The 13,124-nt window shown below is 51.4% G+C and overlaps 8 protein-coding genes across 8 annotated transcripts; 1 reads left to right on the forward strand and 7 right to left on the reverse strand.

Moving 5' to 3' along the window:
- Nucleotides 1-16: 16 nt before the first annotated feature.
- Nucleotides 17-621, reverse strand: CC1G_08240 (hypothetical protein; the record flags this gene model as incomplete). The annotated part of the gene is made up of 2 exons (XM_001839321.1): nucleotides 17-296; nucleotides 356-621. 2 exons carry the CDS (start codon nucleotides 619-621, stop codon nucleotides 17-19), a joined length of 546 nt encoding a protein of 181 aa, XP_001839373.1.
- Nucleotides 622-1,059: 438 nt separating this feature from the next.
- CC1G_08239 (hypothetical protein) lies at nucleotides 1,060-1,635 on the reverse strand (the record flags this gene model as incomplete). Its single annotated transcript, XM_001839320.1, has 2 exons — nucleotides 1,060-1,339; nucleotides 1,397-1,635. The coding sequence occupies 2 exons, from the start codon at nucleotides 1,633-1,635 to the stop codon at nucleotides 1,060-1,062; spliced, it is 519 nt and encodes a 172-aa protein (XP_001839372.1).
- Nucleotides 1,636-2,048: 413 nt separating this feature from the next.
- On the reverse strand, nucleotides 2,049-2,618 carry CC1G_08238 (hypothetical protein; the record flags this gene model as incomplete). The annotated part of the gene is made up of 2 exons (XM_001839319.2): nucleotides 2,049-2,328; nucleotides 2,383-2,618. The coding sequence occupies 2 exons, from the start codon at nucleotides 2,616-2,618 to the stop codon at nucleotides 2,049-2,051; spliced, it is 516 nt and encodes a 171-aa protein (XP_001839371.2).
- A 468-nt stretch (nucleotides 2,619-3,086) lies between these two features.
- Nucleotides 3,087-3,676, reverse strand: CC1G_08237 (hypothetical protein; the record flags this gene model as incomplete). The annotated part of the gene is made up of 2 exons (XM_001839318.1): nucleotides 3,087-3,366; nucleotides 3,435-3,676. The coding sequence occupies 2 exons, from the start codon at nucleotides 3,674-3,676 to the stop codon at nucleotides 3,087-3,089; spliced, it is 522 nt and encodes a 173-aa protein (XP_001839370.1).
- A 974-nt stretch (nucleotides 3,677-4,650) lies between these two features.
- Nucleotides 4,651-6,683, reverse strand: CC1G_08236 (thioredoxin domain containing 5; the record flags this gene model as incomplete). Its single annotated transcript, XM_001839317.2, has 4 exons — nucleotides 4,651-4,839; nucleotides 4,939-5,082; nucleotides 5,150-6,351; nucleotides 6,413-6,683. The coding sequence occupies 4 exons, from the start codon at nucleotides 6,681-6,683 to the stop codon at nucleotides 4,651-4,653; spliced, it is 1,806 nt and encodes a 601-aa protein (XP_001839369.2).
- Nucleotides 6,684-7,644: 961 nt separating this feature from the next.
- On the forward strand, nucleotides 7,645-8,515 carry CC1G_08235 (hypothetical protein; the record flags this gene model as incomplete). Its single annotated transcript, XM_001839316.1, has 4 exons — nucleotides 7,645-7,827; nucleotides 7,969-8,091; nucleotides 8,145-8,327; nucleotides 8,402-8,515. 4 exons carry the CDS (start codon nucleotides 7,645-7,647, stop codon nucleotides 8,513-8,515), a joined length of 603 nt encoding a protein of 200 aa, XP_001839368.1.
- A 115-nt stretch (nucleotides 8,516-8,630) lies between these two features.
- On the reverse strand, nucleotides 8,631-9,968 carry CC1G_08234 (ubiquitin interaction domain-containing protein family protein; the record flags this gene model as incomplete). Its single annotated transcript, XM_001839315.1, has 4 exons — nucleotides 8,631-8,972; nucleotides 9,024-9,231; nucleotides 9,290-9,658; nucleotides 9,796-9,968. The coding sequence occupies 4 exons, from the start codon at nucleotides 9,966-9,968 to the stop codon at nucleotides 8,631-8,633; spliced, it is 1,092 nt and encodes a 363-aa protein (XP_001839367.1).
- Nucleotides 9,969-10,311: 343 nt separating this feature from the next.
- CC1G_08233 (cytochrome P450 monooxygenase pc-3) lies at nucleotides 10,312-12,820 on the reverse strand (the record flags this gene model as incomplete). Its single annotated transcript, XM_001839314.2, has 10 exons — nucleotides 10,312-10,773; nucleotides 10,827-10,882; nucleotides 11,058-11,254; nucleotides 11,311-11,366; nucleotides 11,429-11,843; nucleotides 11,903-12,038; nucleotides 12,098-12,170; nucleotides 12,233-12,299; nucleotides 12,358-12,428; nucleotides 12,484-12,820. 10 exons carry the CDS (start codon nucleotides 12,818-12,820, stop codon nucleotides 10,427-10,429), a joined length of 1,755 nt encoding a protein of 584 aa, XP_001839366.2. The 3' UTR covers nucleotides 10,312-10,426.
- Between the last annotated feature and the right edge of the window lie 304 nt (nucleotides 12,821-13,124).

Genomic DNA, 13,124 nt, shown 5'->3' on the forward strand with positions numbered 1-13,124 from the left:
TTATCTTTCCACGTCTTTAGAAGAAGGCGATAGGATTGGTCTCATTCCCAAAAATCCTCTGCACACCATCCCAATGCTCCACAAAACAGGTTCCTTCAAACCTAAAGGAGTGCCACGCGGCAAAGGTAACATTGATACTGGGTAGGAGGAATTTGAAATGGACAAAGCCGTAGCCTTGCCCGGCGAATATGTTGAAGGGTGTCATCGCAACACTTGGGTCTGCGAAGAGGGTCGTAAGACGCTGGATAGCATTATCTCTGCCCTGTTCCGCATTTGGACTATGGTTGATCCACTGCCTATCGAAAGAACATCGCATCGGTAAGCAAATACCTTCTCCATTGAAGTCGCAACTTACCCAGGAATCCAGCGGTCGAAGGAACCAATAATGTCTTCATTCTCGTAGAAGAGGACAGCCCAGTCTGCTAATGCGGCCTGTTGCCTTGCTTGCAGATGCGGTCCCCTTTCATTGGGGTTGCAGACCGCGGGTGGCCATGGACCAGGGCCAGGTGGACGAGGTGGCGGCTTAATGAGGCGACCCCGAACGCCATGCTGCTCCGAAACGAGGACAAAGAAGCTCACAAAGAAAGACAAGAACAGGAGGGCTCTTTGAGGGATATGCATGTAGCACTCGGAAGAAGAAATGTCTGTGTCTTGACAGTTAATCCAGAGGCATGTTCTTATTCGATTCTCAAGAGTGTGCTACTCGACTTGGTGATGTTAGAACGAGCGCCGAAGTCCACACGAACCCTTCATCTCCGAGAGAGAAAGGGAATGAACGGCCATATGCAGAATAGTCGGAGAGACGAAAATGGCGAGACGGCGTCTTCTTATCCCCCAAGTGACATGATGCCAAGGGGTAAAGGTACCACGATAATATCGCCTTCGCAAGTGATTGGGAAAACGCAAATCACGGACCGGGAGGGAGCAGGCGCATTGCGGTCCTTGGGGTCAAGTTATCTGCGACTGATTACACTGGTGAAGGAGTTCGGCCCTTAATGATTTGATTATTAGACTAAAAGCGATCGAAGATTCCCGGCATCGGTTTTACAATCATATGCTTTAGAAGTACGCAATCGGATTGGGCTCCTTTCCCGTAATCTCCTGCACAACATCCCAATGCTCAACAATGCATGTCCCTTCGAACCTGAAGTAGTCGAGTATCGCATAGGTAACATTGGCCTTCGGGCGCGTCGACTTGAAGTGAATTGCCCCATATCCTTGTCCTCCAAAAAAGGTGAGGTGCGTGTTGGTCACCGTCCCATCTGCGTACACGCCGTTCAGGTAATCTATGGCTGGCTGACGGCCTTGACCTGTGTTCGGATTATGCTGAATATATTTTCTAATAATGCAATTGAGCTCCCTTTCTCTTCTGGTGCGTAGAAGGCCAGCGACTTACCCAGGGATCCATCGGTTGAAGGCGGTATTGATATCGTTCGCTACAACATAGAGACGCGCAAAGTCCGCGAGGGCTGCTTGCTGTTTGGCTTCGAGATGAGGACCTTTGGCCGTATAGTCGCAGACCTTTGGTGGCCAGGGTCCTTCATGACTAGGTGGACGATTGCCTGGAATGGCAGATGCGACCGCGACCAACCCGGCGAGAACAAATGCGATCCAATTTCCAGTGTAGAGGTGCATAGCGAAGAGAAGGGTCGAGAGCAGAACAGCCTCTGGAATTCATCTTCGTCAAGCTATGTAAATAACCCAGTGGAGTTAGAAACCCCTGGGTATGTTCGGGGTTTTCAGTCAGCAGAACCCTCAGCGGAAGAGAAGAATATGGTTTCATAACTCTCGTAACTATGAATTCCGAGGCCAAACGTAACTAAGGGTCTCTGAGCTTGGTGTCCTTCACGCAGCGTCAATGTCACTTTCATCTAGCAATAAATTTGTATGTTCAAGATGTCGTTCAAGGGCATTCCTGTTGGTCTAAGCGCTTATCAAGCGCGCAAATCGATCATGGGGGTCATCGATGATTGGAGTGCCAGCCGCACACGGCCATCTTTAATTGGAACGAGCTTCACAAACACGACTTCTTCTAAATAAAACCTAAGTTAGAAATACGCTATCGGATTCGTAGCCTCAGGGGACATTGGCATCCACGCATCCCAATGCTCGACGATACACGTCCCCTGGAATCGGTAGATAGCCACTGTGACGTCAGGAATCGTAGCGCCCGGGATTTGAAGCGCGAAGTGAATAACACCGTATCCTTTCCCTCCAATGACTGTGACGTTCGATATTCTGTGTTCTGGATTTGCGTAATATGGACTGAGGAAGTCTATCGCCCATTGGCGACCTTGCTCCGCCCAGGGACTGTGGTTGATGTATTGCCTGTCACAATCTAAGTAAAGGTTCAATTGGGACAGTGAAGGTAATGATACCCACCCTGGAACCCATCTGTCATAAGCTGCCTGGACGTCTCGTTGATTAAATAGAATATCGGTAAAGTCCTCCATTGCAGCTTGCTGTTGCGCTTGGAGGTGTGGACCGCTGGCGTTCGGGTTGCATACAGTCGGAGGCCATGGGCCAGGATGACCTGGAGGTTTATTGAGACCAGGGGGAGACGCCGCAGCGAAGACGGCAAGTGTAAGAGAAATGAAAGATTTTAGAAGCAACCGCATGACGTCGGCAAATGCACGCTCAGGATTCAAGAATGAGTCGGTTCCCTCTGCTATTTATATCTCCAATTTACCGATAGAAACGGTAAATTCAGAGATGTTCCCAGGTCCAAGAGAGACCGCCATTGTCACAAAATTGAGAGCAACTGTTTTCAATCAGCACGGGGTCATGAAAGGTGCCGCCACAAGCCCATAACGTCTCCAATCAAGTCTGCAGATCCCAAACACTTTCCAGAGCGGCGAGTAACGTGGGTAATCAAGAGGGGGAACGGACAAGGGAATGGAAAGCGCCCATGGAACCTGCCCCTTGTTCACTCGCGTCCGTGTCTTCCAAGCACATTCCATCCGTTTCATCTTTGTCTGGTGATCAGACCGACGCGTTCCTGGTTTCGGATCGCAGCGAGTACGGCTCTTTTCAAGTTGGTAGAGTCAGTAGTGGACATACAACGCTCAAGATATCAAGGTTTAAATTCAGAAATACGCGATAGGATTGGGCTCGTCCCCAGTAATCTCCGCTCCAACATCCCAATGCTCAACGATACACGTTCCCTCGAACCTGAAGTAGTCCATGGACACTACGGGATTGGGTTGATCCGGGAAGAACAGCTTCAGATGGATGAAGCCATACCCGCCTCCAGCAAAGGAAGTAACGTTCGTCGTAATGAAATTCGGGTCGTCATGATATGGCTTGAGGAACGCGATGGCGAACTCTCTCCCCGACTCGGCGAAGGGGTTATGATTTATGTACTGGCTGACATCGGAGGGGGTTTAGAGTGTGTTCAACAGCAGAGTCTGAGCTAGCCGTCTGAAGATGCTCACCCTGGAACCCATCGATTGTAAGCCGTCAGGATGTCGTGCTTCACGGTCAACAGGTACGTATAATCCACGAAAGCTGCTTTTTGTTGCGCTTCAAGGTGAGGCCCCTTTGCTTTCGGATTGCATACCGCTGGTGGCCAGGGACCATGATGACCTGGAGGTCGCTTACTAGGACCTTTATTTGTGACGGCAGCATATGCGATGCTAACGAGCGATAGAGCGGCGAGGAGGTTGGAGAGCCGCATTGGATAGACCGTGTACAGAGTTAGGCTCGTATACAGGCTGTTCTTCAATTAGCAGAGCTATTAATATAGAGCTCAAACGTGATATATTATACTTGAGGCCCCTTCAGCCTTGAAAGCGGGGTGTTAGGCACAAAGAACGAAGCATACCGCACGTTTCCGAATTAAGCGCCAATGTAGCCTTTCTCGTCATCTAGCCATCAATCAGAATCCACCTGAGCGCCCATCCCTGTTATTTCACCATATACGTACCTAAACTAGACCCAATCTGGGTCTCCCTTTGCAAACCCCATGCCTCCAGCACGCATACTATGGCTCACCAGTACATCGAATCCACCACTGAATTGAATCTCGTCTTCCACTGGCCCAATCGACCTGAAAATTGGAACGACGATTCCAGATGACTACTAAATGAAGATGGTGCACTTTTTTTTGAAGAAAACGGATGGGATTTGGAGGTAGGATGGTTTGAAGGAAGGCGGGGGCATCAGTAATTTGTAGTGCCATCGGCGAAATTAGTGATCGAATTGATGAATGGTTACGATTTTGCAATCAAAATTCGATTCAGTGGTGGATTCGATGTACTGGTGAGCCATAGTATACGTACCTCGTAGTTCTCTATCTACAGTCTTCCGAACGGAACAAAGAAAACAGCGATTTTCTGTCTTGCTGTCAACTGGCGGCCCGCTGAAGGAACAGTCTTATCACGAGCCCCTAGCACCTGGCACGGTTTGAAGTATGTAGCGAAAAAAGAAAAGGAACGACAAATACATACGATAATTACGCTATATCTGCAAAACTAAAACAAAACAATTAGTCCATCAGCACACGGGGTGGTACCTAACGCAATCCCAAACCACCTCCACCTCCACCAACCCTCAAACAGGTATATCGAACACACCAACGAAAAGTTGACGAAAAGCCAAACTCCAATCTACAAACCCAAAACCAGCTCTAATCAAACGATCAACGATCATCTAATCAATCCTCCCCTCCTTCGCCTTATACAACACATGATCCCCCCTCTCCAACCTCGCAGCATCACTGCCTACCCACTTGAACAGGACCCAGAACAAGACTCCGAGGCCTGTCAAGAGGAAGAAGATAAACCGGAAGGGGTAGGTCGAGATGTATACTTCGAGGGAGATCATTTTGTTGTTGATGGTCTGGAGTATCAGAAAATGGGTGAGTGAGTATGAATGAATGAGTGTAACAGGGGAAAGGAAAATGACGAGTGATTAGGGAAATGAGATGAAAGCGCTCACCCTAGCAAACCGCTCAATCACATTCTCAGAGTTCTTGTATCCAAGTTTTCCAGAAACGATATCATCCAGCGCCTTGAAGAGTCGATCTCCATGGGTAAGCTTGAACCTCTTCCCAGAGCGATCCTGGTCATAGTACACCAAATCCTACCCCACATCCCCAATCAGCGTCCACACAAAACCTAAAGACTAAGTTAAGATCCCAAAGACGTACCTTATGCCTCGCAACGACAACCTTCACATCATCCAAATCATCCTCATCCGAATCAATCTTGATCGAATACATGCTCTTCATCCAATCCTTCCACCTCTCTCCGTCCATCCACGTCCACACAACATCCTTGCCACCAACAACCCCACTCCCCCTATTCCTCTTACGCCACTTGCGACCTAGCTCCTCCATCTTATTCTGGATCTTATCCTCGAGGATTTTGTTCGAGGTAGCAATGACAACAAGAGGCGCGTGTGGGGCGTTCATAACACTCTGGAAGGTATCCTGTGTGAGCTCGAGGGAGGTCGGTAGACGATTGGCAGTAAGCCACGCCTTGAGGTCCTCGCGCGTCGAAGTGGGCGTACCGTACAGCGTCGCAGAAGGCGTATCCGAATCGTGGTCCTTGAGCGCAACAAGCGCCCACGGGACACTAACAGGCACACCATACTTCTCCCTAACAACCGCGGAAGGCGTAGCATAAATCGGCACCGAACCCAACAGCACCGACGAATCCTCGCGCATGATCTTGAGGATATCCCGGTCGTTCGAGGTGTAGATGAGGACGTAGGCGACTTTATCCTGTTTGATGTGTTTCTCGACGTCCGCGGGGTTCTTAAGGAGTTGGACGGTTTCGGCAGAGGCTTTGTCCGCAAAGGCCTGCAGCTGGTCGAGCTTGCGTCCGCCTACGTACTCGGAGCGGGCGCCGTTCTGGAAGTAGACGAGGGTGGGGTAGCCTTTGATGTCCTGCGACTTGCACAGTGCACCTTCGTTGTCGCAGTTCACTTCTGCGATCTGCGTACGGCCCTTTTGTGAGGAAGCCAATTGCATCCAAATTGGTGCCAGTTTCTTGCAGTGGCCGCACCATGGAGCGTAGAACTTGACGAACGTCGGTCCGCGGTTTAGGGCCGTTTGGAAGGTCTTTGAGGTGAGCTCTTCGATTTGGCCGGAGGGGTTGAGCGTGCCGGCGGTGTGTGCCCTGTGGGGCTTGTGCTTGTCGTCGTCGTCATCATCATCGTCGTCGTCCGAGTCGCTGTCATCATCGTCGGAATCATCATCGTCGACGTCGTCCCCGACTTTGACGTGCTCCTTGAGGAAGCCTTTGAGTGCGTCGAGTTTACGACCTCCCTTGAACTTTTCGATGATCTTGCCGTCTTCGAATAGGAGTAGGGTGGGGTACCCGGTGATCTTGTTCTTGTTACACAGATCTACGTACATCACGCTCAGCCATCTCCATCCTTCAAAAGAAATACGACCGAGAACACTCACCACCATGCACCGCACAATTCACCTGCGCCAACTTGACGGCAGGAATCTCCTCCTCGGCTTCATCGACCAATTTCCTCCATGTAGGCTCGAACGCCGTGCAGTGCCCACAATACGGGGAGTAGTGCTCGATAAACCAATATCCCTTGGACACCTCCGAGTCAAAGGTGTCGGGTGTGAGTTGGAGCAGCTCTTTGGCGTCTACGGGTAGCCCGAGCGAGGAGACGAAGAACGAGGCGACGAGCGCCGAGAAAAGGTTCGACGAGACCATCATCGCTGTCGCCTTCTGAAGGGTTGTGTGTAGTCGGGGTCCAAACTGCGATTATTATGTTGCGTCAATCCAAATGCCCTCTGAGTCGCTATCCTCCTCGATGTAGCGTCGTTTTCGGTTTTGTTGAGGTTGCCAGCCCTCTGAATTAAGGAAAACCCAGGGAAAAGGGGAGAATAGACTATAGGGAACGACGTGGAGGAGGGCAAGAGTGTAATCAGAGGCGGTGCTGCTGACCGCCGCTGGACCACGACTCCCGCGCGCTGATGGGAGACGGGATTGTTATTTATGTCCTTCAACCACGAATGCCACGACGACGACGACGGCGGTATTCCGTGGATTCAACCCGACGTTTCCTGTTACAATTCTTTGCACTGTGTTATTGGATTTCTCCAGTCGTGTATAGACGAGAATTCCAGGTCAGACGACCACCTTTGGTCGATGCTTTGACCTTGAAGCCCGCTCTTTTCTGTGTCACCATACGCCAATTCAGTCCTGGAAGATAACGCTAATATCAATCCAATGGACATGGAGGCGTTAAGGAGGACCCAGCCACTGCTCGAGGCCGCCATCAGGGGCGGTGCCGACGACGAGCACGCGTCTTCAGACGCGGTACTATTCCTTACTTTTTACCATCGACACACCAAACTCTCAAACCTGCAGTGAAAGGTTAACGAGATATACAGGTTCTATAGTATCCCAGCCAACATGCCGTCTCCACATCCATGGCAGTACCGTACCACCGAGTCCAATCTCCATAACCTCAACCACAGGGCGCTTATCTAGCTTTCTTCTGAACCACCACCACCCTCCCACTCCGGTATTCCATACCCACAGGTTTTCTCAAGAACTGGCCTGATTTCGCATACGACCCACATACGACGAGGAACCAGCATCCATCCGACCAGAAACCACCACTACGGCGCGAACCAACGTCCAACGAGAACCAAAACCTCATCTGCGACCCATGGACGGCTTCACCTTCCCGCACTTCCCACCCACAAAATCCTTCGCCCAATTCGCTCTATTCCGGCAAGTCGAAAATGCAGCCCAACTACGCAAGAGGATTATCGAAGCCTCGACGATGGAGGGTGAGAAGGGTGAATCGGAGAGGGAGGCGGTGAATTTTGCGTTTATTGAGGCTAAATTGGTGGGTTGTATTGTATATCTCGTTATCTGGATTTGAGGGACTATGTGCATTCGTATATCTTATCTTTAAAGTCGTTCCTCGTCGTGGGGAGGGTAGTCGACGGCTCTGGACGAATGCTAACAGAACGAAATGAATCCATAGATCACAAGCAGACTGCATCTCCAAACCGCAATTCACCAAGCAATACTAGCCTTCACCCAAGACGCCCTCAAAACGAAATACGTCCACTCCGAGATCCTGTTCGCTCTAAACCCAACGAACAATGTACGCTCTCGCCATGTTCCCGACTGCCCTTCATATACGATCTCGCTTCACAGATCACAGAAGCCATCCGCCGCTATGGCGTCTCAGACACCACAACCGACATGATCGTCGTCCGCGTAGGCGACGTAGCCCTCCCACCCTCCAATGCACAAGAACTCATGAAAGACGTCGTCATCGGGCACATCGTACCCTTCTCTGAACTCGAGGAGATAACCGATTGGGCGGCTATCAAGAAAGTGCGTTTCTTATCTATTTTGTGTTTGATTCGTGGATGTGTCCGTGTTCCAGGTAGACTGACAGTCGTTTGTAGTACTACAAACTCAACTCGGAACCGGCGATCAAGGCTCTCAAAGGTGCAGAGGAGCGTACCGCGATTGATAAGATTGTGGTTAGCACCGTCGCAATGAAGAGCGTCATGCAGTAATCTCCCCCAACCCGAAGATACTTAGTACCAATGAATAATAGAACTGAATCGAAAAAAAAAACAACAAATGCAAAAAATACAACGTCCCTAGCTATAAGCTCAAGACAAAAGGCAATCATGACTTCTTCTTATCATCCTCTTCCTCCTCCTGCATACTCATCTCGATAGCCCTAGCAATAGCCGCATCTTCGTCCTCCTCTTCATCCTCCATCTCCACATCCTTCTGTTCGGACATGGCTAGTGCTTTAGCGAGCTCGGGGTCCATCTCCGTGTCTTCGTCTGCCGTGGATGAAGCTGCAGCCGTAGCGGCAGCAGCAGCACCGGCGGCAGCACCACCAGCGGCGGCAGCCGCAGGCGCAGATGATGAAGATGACTGAGCTTGAGCATTTGACGAAGACGCAGCAGCCGTCTCCGCCGCCTCGCGTGCTTGCGCTTCTTGCATCGATAGTCGTAGAGCCTACCACCACATCCATTAGTCACAGTCTCAAAGGGAAAGGGAGAGACATACCATTGCAAGCTCAGGATCCAAACTGGGATCAACGCCGAATTCAAAGTCGCCTCCGGACCCACCTGCGCCTCCTGACCCGCCAGGTGCACCGTCCTCGCCCATCCGCAGTTCTTCGGGTATCAGTGCACCTCTGTCCGCTGCGAGGACGGAGGAGGACATGATGCAGTCGGAGAGGAGCGCTGAGCCTGGGGGGATCGTTACCATATGCCTGTCCAACACCCGTTAGCTCCTGCCTCCAAAATATAATGATAAGGGAGGAAACGCACGAATTATCATTACTATTAACAGTCTCCACAAACGTCTTCAAAACACTCCTTCCACCCTCACCCAACCCCTGCCCCTCCTCCTCAATCCCATCCCCAAAACAAATCATATCCACCGCCACATTATTCTTCTTCAACTTCTTCGCGAGACGGATCATGGCCTTTTCGTCCGCTGCTTCACCTTGCAGGGGGGAGCCGACGAAGACCATGATGCGCTGGCGGAGGTTCTTGTTTTCGCGGTGTTTGAGGGCGAGTTGGGCGACGGCGATGGCGGTGGGGATGTCGATTTCGCCCCCGATTTTGAGGGAGGCGCGGTGCAGGCCTTGCAGGACTTGGCCGAGGTCTTTGGTGTTGGTTACTAGGACTTCGGGGCTGCCAGTGCATCGTTCCAATGCCAAATCCGAGTCCGCAATCCAATCCCAGGACCGATGAAAGACGCAATACAAAACACAGAGTCCATAGTCAGATCACACTCCCCCTTCCAACTCATAAACCTCCAAAAGACTCACCCAGGTCCAGCCATCGTCATAACCCCAATCGTACTCTCCGGATTCGAATCAGTCTTGGTCTGGAAAATGACATTCACAGCGTCCGACTGGGCTTCGAAGCGTGTAGGCTGGTAGTCCCCGTTCCGCATGTACTCGGAATTGTCGATTATCATCATCGTCGCTTCTAACGGCATCTTGAGCTATGTTTGAGGTATAGGTGTGTGTTGGTCGTAAGGTATGAGTGAGATGAAAGGGATAAGGGATGGAGATTAGGGGAGTGCAAAGGGAGTGTGATTTTGATGAGGCGTAATCGACTCTTGGGCTGACGCGTCGAACGCGGTGTTTGCTCCTATTTTGGAAACGGATCTGCGCGCCGCGTCGGGAAGAGAGATAGGGGCTCAAGAAAGTCGAAGTTCAGCAGGAGTTCCTCTCCGTGTGTACCGTATGTATTACAAGGTCTCTCCAAGAATATCGATCATAAGCAGAAAAAGAAGTTTATTTGGTAACACGTATGCATCAGAACAAAAGTCAGGACTACATAATCTCAAGCCCAAACCCAGCATATCGTACAACTACAAAGTTTCGAAGTCCATATACCCTCCCAGTATAGATACACGCAAAGCCCTATTCACACACAACTCCCTAACCTAACTTACACATTCTCCTCTCCACCAGCCTCCTCCATCCTAACCCAACACCCACCCATAACCGACATCGTCAAATAACTCTTAATCCTCACCCCATCCACGCCCTTCGGGCCCGCACTCCCCCTCCACCTCGCTGGCGGCCTCGACCACACCGGCTGCGCCTCGGGAACATGCTCAATCCTCTTAAACTGCTGCAACAGCCTGATAAGGAAGAAGGACGTCTCGTGGTAGGCGAATTGCTGCCCCAGGCAGATGCGCGGCCCGGCGTTGAAGGGGAGGAAGATGAAGGGGTTGGGGGTAAGGTAGGTTTTGACCCGGGAGTCGAGGAAGCGGTCGGGGTCGAATTTGTCGGCTGTGGGAGTGGGGTTAGGGGGATTGTTGCGTTGTGGAGGGAGGGGGACGTACCGTCGGGACCCCAGAGGTCTTTGCGTCTGTGCATGAGGAAGACGCTATATGCGAATCTGAGGAAGGTTAGAAACTGTAGTGGAGTGAAGAGTAGGGAATGCGTACTTGGTATTGGCAGGGACGTAATGATCCACGCCTCCATTCTTTGAGCGAAGAACGACGGGTCTGTTCGAAGTCCTTGAGGTATCTCGTTAGCCAGTTGTGGAGTTATGCAACAGGGCAGGCACTCACCGAACATTGAAAGGCACAGCAGGATAGAGACGAAGTGTCTCGTTGATCACGGCACGGAGGTACTTCATGTCCTTCATATCGTCGAACGTGGGTCTTCGGGTTTCACCCACGACTTCGAGGATTTCTTGACGAAGACGGGCCAGGACGTCTGGATGCTGAGAGAGCATGTACACGGACCAGGTAATACTGTTCGTGGTCTACGGAACGGGGTGTAAGAGTCAGATTAAACGCAGAAGAACTGGGATGCACATACCGTATCACGCCCAGCAAGGAGGATATTCAAAGTTTCATCTCTCAAAACCTTCTCATCTACAAAGTTAACCCCAACTCAGTCCATCTTCCAAGACAACTACGCAAACCCCAAAACTCACCATCCGTATAATTAACCAAATGATCCAACAAACTCTCATTCTCCTTAACCTCCCTCTCCCCCCCAACACCCACCTTCTCCCCCACCACTCCCCCACTCTCCCTCTTCCTCTGCACCGCCGCCGCCAAAATAGGATCAATAAACTTGTTTATAGTCACCATCTCCTTCTTGACCCTATCGCGCCAAAACTCTGCCAAAGGCCAGTTCACGCCCATGCGGCTTCGGATGGCGGTGAGCCGTTGGGCTTCGTCGAAAGCGAGAGCGAATTTGTTGGCGGGGTGGGTGGAGGCGGCGAGGGAGGTTGAGGCGTGCAAGGGTGAGTCGTGTGGGTAGGGGAGGCCTGCAGCGAGGGATTGGACGTCTTTGGCGAAGAGGAATTCGGTGGCGGAGTCCATTGTGAAGCGCGAGGCGAGGTCCTGGTAGGTGAGGCGTTAGAATCAGTGCATCGAGGGCTTTAACGTTGTTCGAGGCTTACTTGGATGTCGACTGCGTATCCTTCGCGGAGACGCGCCTTGAGTTGGTTGAGCGCGTCGGTGGCGTGTCGGTCGAAGATGTCAAAGTGGCTGATTCGGTCCCTCGTGAAGAAGGGTCGCGTCATGGCTCGGTGGAATCTGCGAGCGATCATGCGTTCCAGGAATTATCGAATTAAGAGGAGTCTGCAGAGACGTACCTCCACATATCCCCGTCCGAGTTGAAGACACCCGTTCCTAGGATGGATCCCATGAACCTCTGGAAATTCGGGCCTAAGGGTCGCGTTTATTTTTAGCGACATACTCTCGAAGGGCACGTAGGGAACCAAATGCACCTTTCTCGAAGCTCTCGAACTGGGTAGCGAGGATCGCCTTGATATGATCCGGTTCGACGGTGAAGAACTGTGTATCGGAAGATCAGTGTGATGAGACACACATACGGCGATGGATCGAAACATACCCTATCTTCGCCCAAGATCTTGAAGTTGACGATATTCCCGTATTCCTTGACCCAGTCTTCGAACAGTTCACCTAAGCAGATCGTCAGCGTTTCCCTCCTACGAGATGCGAGGGAGGTACAACTCACCAGGATACCCATTCTCGAAATTGTCCAAGGTAGCCCTCAACAACCCCACTCCTCCCGGTAAAGGATCATAAATCTGCGGAGGCAACACAGCACCATTCCTCGCAGCATCTCGTCTGTCTTTCAAACCCTTCAGCAGAGCTTTGCCGACGAAAGCTACCGGTAGCGATAAAGCCGAGGCGAGTACGACAGCCCAAACGGGGATGGCAGATTCGACGACTCCATCGAGCAAGTCAAAGTGGTATATCAGTTTGGTGGAAGCGAGGACTGTGGCGGGTGGGATGGCGAGGGAGGGGAGGTGTTGGATGAGGTAGAGGAGGCCTGGGGGGAGGTCGACCATTGTCGATGATGGTGGGAGTTGGGTGGAGAGTCTAAGTCTCGGTTAGGGGCTCAATGTCGCGTCGGGTTGCCAGAAGTGTCTAGTTATTTAAGCGATTTCGGCTGTGTGCCCGCAGGAGACTGGAAGTGGGTGGTGAAACAACGGGAGAAAAGAAGAGATGGAGCAGAGTCCTAGAACCAGAAGAGAGCTATTTGAAGGGTCTAAGCGATCGTGAGACGTGGGTGGTGTTCATGTGCGCGGGGATGGATGTTGTCACAAGGTACACCCAGACCTGTCGAAAAGGAAATGTAACCGGCGGCCACGA

Source organism: Coprinopsis cinerea, assembly GCF_000182895.1.
Source record: "Coprinopsis cinerea okayama7#130 chromosome 5 map unlocalized cont3.5, whole genome shotgun sequence".
Lineage (NCBI taxonomy): Eukaryota > Fungi > Basidiomycota > Agaricomycetes > Agaricales > Psathyrellaceae > Coprinopsis > Coprinopsis cinerea.